This window comes from Pterocles gutturalis, unplaced genomic scaffold, assembly GCF_000699245.1.
Source record: "Pterocles gutturalis isolate BGI_N339 unplaced genomic scaffold, ASM69924v1 scaffold4982, whole genome shotgun sequence".
Classification (NCBI taxonomy): Eukaryota; Metazoa; Chordata; class Aves; order Pterocliformes; family Pteroclidae; genus Pterocles; species Pterocles gutturalis.
In genome coordinates, this window is record NW_010107784.1 from 5,371 (window position 1) to 14,736 (window position 9,366).

General features: G+C 53.0%; 1 protein-coding gene across 1 annotated transcript in view; it reads left to right on the plus strand.

Annotated features, from left to right (window-relative positions):
* The window catches only part of LOC104472511 (integrin alpha-11-like), a gene marked incomplete at its 3' end in the record, with an annotated part of 15,891 nt that overhangs the window by 4,772 nt on the left and 1,753 nt on the right, over positions 1-9,366 (plus strand). Inside the window, 10 exon segments of the mRNA XM_010088221.1 lie at positions 1-141; positions 1,227-1,337; positions 1,661-1,746; positions 2,736-2,943; positions 4,697-4,795; positions 6,560-6,636; positions 7,002-7,091; positions 8,402-8,492; positions 8,601-8,672; positions 8,675-8,719. The exon segment at positions 1-141 is cut by the window's left edge and continues 1 nt beyond it. Coding sequence (XP_010086523.1) covers positions 1-141; positions 1,227-1,337; positions 1,661-1,746; positions 2,736-2,943; positions 4,697-4,795; positions 6,560-6,636; positions 7,002-7,091; positions 8,402-8,492; positions 8,601-8,672; positions 8,675-8,719 — 1,020 coding nt within the window.

The following is a 9,366-nucleotide window of genomic DNA, read 5'->3' on the forward strand; positions in this document are numbered from 1 at the left end:
CTGCGGTACAACACTACCGTCGACGAGCGCCGGTACACGCCGCGGGCACACCTGGACGAGAGCGGGGAGCGGCACACGCAGAAGGGGCTGCTGCTGCTCGGTGGCCAGGAGCACTGTGACCGGCTCCAGTTCCACGTCCTGGTGAGTGGGGAAGGGGAGGACAGGGCTGGGGTCTCCTCCTCTGCCAGCCCCCTGCAGAGCGAAGATGCTCTCTGCCTTGTGCAAAGCAGCGATGCATCGGGATGCGGTCAGAGGAGCCTCGATGGGTCCATGGGGCTGGAAATGAGCCTCATCCTCCAGCCTGGATTTTTTTTGCATTGGGTTTGATGTGGTCAGGGATGGAGCTGCCGGCACAAGGCAGCTGCTGGGTCCCCAAACGCTGACTTCATCGTAGCCCCAGGTTGCACCGTGCTCCTTTCCATCAGCCACTGGCCGTGCCCTCGGGGAGGGCGTGCACTCCTGATGCCCAGGTCAGGCTGGTCTTCCTGCTCCAAAATTGGTGAAAATTAATTCTATCCATTGGGAACCAAATGCTTCCATGCCAGTCCCTGGTGGTCTCAGCCTCTACACCCCTCTGACCATCAGGATCCCCCCTCCCCGGGTGCAGGAGCCAGCAAACCCCTCTGCATCCCTCGCGGGGAGCAGCTGATGCACAAACCTGGCCAAAATCAAACATTCCCAGGGAATGATGAGAATGTTGCGCAGGCCAAGGAGGGCCGAGCTGCCAGACTGGCCGGGCCCCAAGCCCTGGCCTGAACCGCCGTGAACTTCTGGGAAATTTGAGATGGAGCTTGTGATTTAGCCCAAGAAGCATCTCACTTCAGAGCATCTCACTGCACCCCAGGCAGTGCACGGGAAGTGCATGGGAAGGGCTGCAAGGGGGGATGAGCCCCAGGTAAGCATTGCAGGACAGCTCTGTCCCCCTGGGAGCCTGGCTCGGGGTCAGCCCCCCCACATCTTTTGGAGCCAGCATCTCCAGGGTGTAGCATTTCCCACACCCTCAGACGGGTGTTGGGCAGCACCGCTGAGCTCAGGTCATCCCCATCCCTAGGAAAGGGTCAGCTGGAGGGACAGGATGATTGCACACCAAGTATACCTGATTGCAAAGCTGTTATTCCATAAAATAATCGTACATGGCTGTAGTTCTGCCTTACTGCTCTCTCTGGCACTGCCCCTCCACGAGCAGCAGCCCTGTCCCTCCCAGCGATGCTTTCTGTCCGCCGCAGGACACAGCGGACTATGTGAAGCCGGTGACGTTCTCCATCGACTACGAGCTGGAGCACCCTGAGAACGGCCCCATGCTGGACGACGGCTGGCCCACCTCACTCAAGGGCTCGGTAGGTAGCAGCACCAACCTCCCTGGGTGCCTTTTATCAGGTGCTTGATCAGCAGATTTCTCTCTGGATGTAACATTTGCTTCTGTATCTTGGGGCTGGAATCCCTGGTCCCTCCCGTGATTGCAAATGGGTTTGCATCGGCTGCAGCCTGGGATCAGAAAATCATAATATCATTGAATGGTTTGGGTTGGAAGGGACCTTAAAGATTGTCTACTTCCAACCTCCCACTAGCCCAGGTTGCTCAAAGCCACCACCCGTGTCCCTTCTCGTTGGAGTACAACCAGGGGCTCAAAGCGTCACCAAACTGCCCTTGTCCCCCTCAGGTCCCTTTCTGGAACGGGTGCAATGAGGATGAGCACTGCGTCCCTGATCTGGTCCTGGATGCCAAAAGCGACGTGCCCAGTGCCATGTGAGTAGGTTGCTTAGAGCATCATAAACTGGGGGAGCTCCGAAACCCAGCCCCAACCCATGCTCCGTAGATTCTGGCATAGCAGCTGGTCCTTCATCCATCATTGCCGTGAAATTCATCCAACCCCACCTCGAGGTTCATCTAACCCCACCCCGAGGTGCTTCCCAGCACCTCCGCTCACAGCGGGGCTCAGCCTCTGCCTGCTCCCTGCCTGGAGCAAATCGGTGGTTTTTCAGGGAATCCACAAAACAACTAATATGTGATGCCATGGTGATGAGCCCCAGGGAGACAAATCAGTAAATAACAGGGAGGGGAATAAATGCCAGGCTGGCATTACACCCTTGGCAATTACAGGCTTGACTCAGAAATAATTATACCCTACATCTGATCACTCAGAGAGCTCCCAAACGTTATCCGGGAGCACAGGAGCCCGAACCCCACCTCCCGTCGATGGCAGTGGGCTCTGGACCAAGCCCATCACCAGTGCTGCTACCTGGGGATTACCTGTATCCCATAATTTGGTGTTTATTCTTCTGTCTGCTGTAAAGCTCTTGGTCCTGAGGCTACAACCCAGGCATGGGGGTTGAAGTGAGCTGTAGGTGGGGGGTATTTATGGATCTCAGTGGCTGGAGTCCTACACATCACCATCTGCCAGGGTGTTGGATCTCTAATCCTGTTCCTCCTGACGCCTGAGGAGCTTTCCCAATGGCATCAGGGGAACTGGATCATGCCCTACAAGGGCAACTGGTATGAAGGTGATTTCTGCCAAGAAAACCATTTTGGAGGCGATTTGCTGGAATAGAGCTATTCCTTCAAACCAGCGCCGGGGCTGCTCTCCATCAGAGGCAGAAGGTGGCTCTGAAGGTGGCACTGTCCTACATTTTCCTTTTTTTTTATTTTTCGTGAAGAATATATATATATTTTTTTAGCCAAAAATCACAAGCAAAATGATGGTCCATGGGAAGAATTTGTGATTCCTCCTCTTGCAGGGAGTACTGCCGGCGGGCGCTGCGGAGGGCTCCGCCGGACTGCTCCGCCTTCAGCCTCTCCTTCGACGCCTCCGTCTTCGTCATCGAGAGTAGCAGGAGGAGGGTGGCCGTGGAGGCGGTGCTGGAGAACCGAGGAGAAAACGCCTACAGCACGGTCCTCAACATCTCCTTCTCCAGAAACCTCCAGTTCGCCAGCTTGATCCCCAAGGTGAGGCTGCCGGGGGGAGATCCAGGGCTTTCCAGAAGCGCTTCTAATCCTGGCTGGATGAGAAAGCCATGTCCTAAACCAGAGCCCAAAAATGTCTCCATCCCTCGTAAATCAGACATGTTTATGGGCTTAGTGTCTAAGCACTTGAGGCTCTTTCAGCTCTTTATTTTGGAAATACAAAAATGTTTGAATTTTAAGAGCTTTGAAAGAAGGTCAAACGCAGATGAGATTATTTCCCTCTTTATTTTTCTACCCCAATAGTTTAAAAATACTCACTGCACGTGGCCAAGTTCCCGTCAGGGATGAGCTTTTGCAGCTGAGATCTGACTCCTGGAAGTACAGGCTGATAACGGGAATGTGGCCACAGCTCAGCACCGAGGCGATGCCACTTCTCTATGGACGAGCCCCTCCCCATGCCGTGGGTGCTCTCCCCAATATTTCACCCCCATTACTTGCTCCTCTCAGCGACTCTCCCCTTTTCCCAGCAAGTTTTGGGAAATATGCTGATGCTGCTGAGCCCTCGCTCATCCTCCCGATGACTTCATACCCGCCCGCAGATCCTGTGTTCTGTGTTTGTTTTTTCTATAAGCCGTGCCAAGGGAAAATTGTGGGGCACGCTGCTCACAAAATAAGAAAAGAAATCAATTTTCTGAGAGATTAGTCCAAATTCAGAGACGGGGGAAAACCCTGCGATGCTGGGGAACAGAAATCACCATGCGGCAGCAGTCGCAGGAAATATTTGTAGTGACGGGGGAAAACCCTGCAATGCTGGGGAACAGAAATCACTGTGCGGCAGCAGTCGCAGGAAATATTTGTAGCTGGTTATAGAAGCATCATCCTGCTAACGGGTCCCTGGCTGCTGCTCCTTATAAATAAGCAAATTGCCAACCAGAAGGGATGGGTGTTTGTGTCAGAGGCTGTACAGAGACCCAAAATAACAAGTATCTGTGGCCCCAGAAAGCCCATCGTCTCAGCAGATGAGTGGGAGAAAGCTCCGGGCCCTTGCTGATGGCTGGTGCTGGGATGTCTCAGCTCCTGGCTGGGACTTCTCCAGCAGCAGCAGCTCAAACCGAGACCCTTGTGGGGTCTAGCACGGGGCCAAAAACTGGAATAGCTCATTGTCTCGTGGTGGGGATGGACACCTGCATACAACCAGGCTACAACCTCTTGTAGGGTTGCTACAGGTTGGCAGCAGAGGAGCGGGCAGGGTGGGTGTCCCATCCCATCCCATCCCATCCCACCCAGCCTGGGCTTGGGCTGTGCAATGGGCAGGAGCTTCACCAGCCTGGCTGGGGAGCTGGAAGGTGTTCAAGCAGCAGGAACGTAATTGTTGAGATGAGGAAATTAACTATTACTGCTTAGCTGGTGGCCATGCAGAATAACCTCTCATGTTAGCTCTTGATGCTTCCCTGTGACTCCTCATCACAGGAAAATATTCTTCTCCCTAATCATAGTGCCAAGAATAATTGGGTTTATTCGTTCACCACCGTAGTTAAATATCTCAGGAGGGTTTAAATCAGAAAGATGGAAGACGCTAGAAATGTCTCTCTCCGGGAATGGCCCTAGAAAATCAGCCGTGTGGGAAGGATCCCCAGCCTGCAGCAAGTGGGGATCTTGGTTAGATGGTTTGGTTGGTTGTTTTTCCAAAATTTAAAGCCTATTTTGAGCCCTGTGGGTGTTTTTGCTGCTTTCACAAAGAGCCAGGTCATGGGGCTCGTGCCCAGTGTCACAGACACGTCACGTCCCATTTCAGGATGACACGGACATCAACATCGACTGCATGACCGAAGACAAGAACCCCAACAAGAAAGTGTGCAACGTGAGCTACCCCTTCTTCCGAGCCAAGGCCAAGGTAAAGCTGTTCCCCCCTGCCCAAGCAAGGGCTGACCCGCAGGATGGGAGCCCCCTGCCCCTGGCACGGCCACGGGGTTGCATCCATCCATCTTGGGGCTGGGTGGCTTTGAACAGGATTTTCAAAGACAAGCCCTTGGTTCCCTCCCTGTCTCTGTCCATCACTGGGTTTTCCAGGGGCATTGGGGGAACCAATGGTTGAGATGATGTCTCGATGCTCAGAGATCGCCCAGCACCAAATCCCACTCAACTTCCTCCAGTCAAAGAATTTGTCCCCAGTCCTTTGGAGCAATTTAATGTTGTCTTCAAACCACTGATGGTAACCCCGAGCTCCTTCCTCGCAGGATGAGGCACCCTTCTCTGGGCGATTTCCCTTGCTCCCAACACCCAGGGTCCATCCAGACCATCTTCTGTGCCCACCCAAGCCCCCTCAGGCTGGTGGTATCCTCCAGATCCCAGCTCACAGCACTTCCCTGACCAAGTCCAGCAAGCAACATCTTCAAATGCCATAAAACCCTTTGCAAATGTTACGTGCAGCATAGAATCATAGAATCCCAGACGGGTTTGGGTGGGAAGGGACCTTAGAAACCATCCAGTGCCACCCCCTGCCATGGGCAGGGACACCTCCCACCAGCCCAGGTTGCCCAAAGCCTCATCCAGCCTGGCCTTGAACCCCTCCAGGGATGGGGCATCCACAGCTTCTCTGGGCACCCTGGGCCACTGCCTCACCACGCAGGTAGGGAAGGAAAAGCCAGGAGATGCCACAGGCAGAGCAGGACCTGTCTCCCCAAGGTGAAATCCCACCTGTCCATCCTGCACCCCTGTGGGAAAACCAGCCGAGACAAGCGGAATCAAAAGAGAAAAATCTTTCCAACCGCCGCATCCGTCTGAAGCTTCTCCTTGTCAGAAGCTTGAAAATGACAGACGAGCTCCAGGCACCTCACAAGGCTTTAAAGCTCCCAAAAAAATCCCTCTCGGATGCCTGTGGCCATCCCTGCGAGCGGCAGCCCGACTCCCCATGACCTACGGGGGCTGAGAATGCATCTGCGTGGCATCAGGTAGTCCAGGTCCTGCCAAGACAAAGACAAGCTGGAAATGGAAATTTGGCCCCAGAGCAGCAGGAGCTTTAATATTATCCTCAGCTGTGCAGTCCCAGACAGTTTGAGGTCATTGCCACAGCTCTCGCAGATGTGACATTTATCACATTTTATTGTTGTTGGCCCCTCTCCGGCTGCCTTCCCCCCGCCAGCCGACCCCGTGCCGCAGATGGGAGCGAGCGGCCTCTCGCTGCTGATCCCCTGGAGGGTTTCTCTTCCAAAAGGAAGGCTGCTTGCTTCTCCAACCTCAGAGAAAAAAAGAAAAAGAAGAAGAAAAGAAAAAGGAAAAAAAAGAAAAAGAAAAAGAAAAAAAAAGAAGAAAAAGAAAAAGAAAAAGAAAAAGAAAAAGAAAAAGAAAAAGAGAAAAAAGAAAAAGAAAAAGGAAAAGAAAGAAAAAGAAAAAGAAAAAGAAAAAGAAAAAGAAAAAGAAAAAGAAAAAGAAAAAGAAAAAGAAAAAGAAAAAGAAAGAAAAAGAAAAAAAGTGCTGAGAGCAAATCCCTGGCGTGGCCTCTTCTCTCCCTGGAAAGCTGAGGCTCTGCCCAACGCCTGGCAGCATCTCCCGGGGCAGGCAGGGGGATGCTCTCACCCACACAGCCCCCACACCACTCAGGATTTTTTTTTTTTTATCCCTAATGTATTATTCTCCGTTCTGTTTCCGACCTCCACAGGTAGCTTTCCGCCTGGATTTCGAATTCAGCAAGTCGGTTTTCCTTCAAGGCATGGAGATCTACTTGGTCGCCAGCAGGTAGATGGATGCTTTCTCCCTTGCGTGTGTTTACGAGGTTGATGGGATGTCACCTGTGAAATCTCCTTAGGGTTTTGGGTTTTTTTTTTTCCATTTTTATCAATTTTTTAGAGCAGACAAGGATTCGCTCTGCAGGGGCTGCAGCACCGCTTTAATGCTGCTGGGTGGGAAACCTCCCTCCAAATGATTTATTTTTGTAGCCTTGGGCTAATAAAAGTTATAGGATAAAATTGCTTCTCTTTACACTTTGGCCAAAAAGCCAAAGTTCAGCCCTTCCCCACCTGCTTCCTATGAACCCCCACCCAAAAAAAAAAAAAAAATCCGAGGGGACCCAGCTCCTGCCTCACCCCCCGCTCCTGTTCCAGCGACAGTGAGGAGAAGGAGAGCACCAAGGAGGACAACTTCGCCCACCTGAATTTCCACCTGAAGTACGAAGCCGACCTGCTCTTCACCAGGTGAGGGGCTTCGGAAGGGGATGGGGCTTTTGGGGGGGACACGGGTGTCCAGCGGGAAAACCAAATGCAGCATCATGCGAGCCCAGTGCAAACTGGGCTGTCATTGGGATAGTTTAAAAAATCGGGCTGAAGGAACCATAAAATTGGGGCATCCCGCTCAGCGGGTCCTTATAAAAATCAGCAGCGAGGAGCAATGCAGCACGGTGCTTTCATACCAGTTAAATGCACGAGGTTATTAAACAGGTGTGAGGGGAATGGTTTTTTAAGGGGAAAAAGTCCTTTTGGCAGGTAATAACATTCGCAGCGTGTGTTACTAGCCAGTGGCTGGGCTGGTTGCCATCCCCCTAAAAATCATCTCACCGGGAGCTCGGCTGAGGATGTGTGGGGAAGGGTTCGGGCATCGATAGTAACTAAAGGGGAGAATTCGGTCCAAGGAGAGCAGGGAGCTAAGGCTCAGATGATAATTTATTAACCTGATTGTAAAAAATAAAAAAATCTGTCAAGCCCAGAAGCACATTCCCTGGCACCGCTTGCTGTAATTCTTAGCAGATTTTTAAGACCTTCAGTCATTTTATTATTTTTTTTTACACTAGAGGCAGTGGGGCATTGAAAATAAAACCACTTTAATACTTAAAATTTATGGGGAGCGAGGGGATTCTCAATTTAACAAAATAGCAGAATTGCCCTTACAGGAGAGGGGAGAGCTTGGAGGAAAAATAGCAGCACAAAAAATTCAAATTTGACCATCTTGGGGGGAAAAAAGGGGAAAATTTTAAAGAGTTTTGGGGGGTTTGGGCCACACGCCCTGTCTCGTGACACCTGTGAGCGTGCATCCCATCACTGCCAGCTGGGCATCCATCGGATGCTCCTGGCTCCTTCCCCTCCTCTCCAGCTGGGAAACAGAGACGGGATTCACCTCCCCAGATTTAGACGTGACATTCAAAGCGCCAGCCAGGGCCTTGGATGTCTCTGTTATAATAAAAAGGCGAGAAAAATTCCACCAAGAAAGGGAAAATACTGCAGAGGCAGAATAGCGTGAAAATCCCCCGTCTCCTTTTGCACGAGGTGGAGCCAGGTGATGGTTTCCATCTGAAATGGGAATGGAAACATCCATCCATGGAAACATCCATCCAGCCAGCCATCAAAAAAACCCCCTCCATCCACCCCTCCATCCAGCCAGCCAGCCATCCCTCCATCCCTCCATCCAGACCGAAAATCCTCTCCTGGGGGAGTCTGCCTGCAGAGGGGCTGGGGGCAGATGTGCTCTGCTCTGAGCCCTCCTTGTGACATCTCCTCCTCCGTCACGACAGGACATCGAGCCTGGACTACTACGAGATCAGGTCCAACAGCTCCCTGGAGGGGTATGACAGCATCGGCCCCCCCTTTCATTGCACCTTCAAGGTAAGGAGGGGGTTTAAAACCAGCGGAGGGACCCCCCAGGACCGTGCTCACCCTGCACATCCCCATCCCACGGGACACTGGGGACATCCCTGTCCTCTGCCCTGGCAGCTGCAGAACCTGGGCTTCTTCCCCGTGGAGGGGGCGACCATCAAGCTCACCGTCCCCGTGGCCACCCGGGGCGGGATGGCAACCGCCTCCTGCTCCTCACCGAGTTCATGGTGGACCAGGTAGGAAAGGGGGTTCGTCCCCATTCAGCACTCGTGGGTCCCTTCTGCACCAGGGATGGGGTCACCCCCGAGCACATCACCACATCCTTTTGCAACCCCCCCCCCCGTGCGCACACCTGCACAGCTTTGGCTCGGGTCTGGGCTTCTCCCTTTTGTGTTCACTTGGCTGGAAACGTGGAAAATGGCAGCAGCCAAAGGGCTTAGTCCAAGTATTCCTCCAAGCTAGACCTCACTCCAGTACGCAATGGATTCTGGAGGGTCCTGAAAGTATGTGCCTGGGGGGAACTGGAGGCTTGAGCAGCTGTAAAAGTGGGGGAAGAAGGCTGGGGGCAGCCCCCCAGCATCCCGAGCTGCCTGCTGCCCCTGCAACCGCGGGGGACTCATGTGCCGGCCATGGAAAGAGCCTCAGATGGATGGATTTGACCTCAGTTGGGGTGTTTTGTATTCCCAGCTCTCGCAAAGTCCCCGTGTCACCTGGGACATTGCTGGTGTCCCGGGTGGGGCTCTCTGCCCAGCTGGTTTTTGCTGGGGAGGGGCACAAACTCAGAAAAATTAATTAAAGTAGGATGCTGGACCCCTTTGGGCCAGGACCTCCTCCAGCTGCTCAGCCCCCAGCACCAACAAAGGTCCAGGGAGGGGGCCAAGAC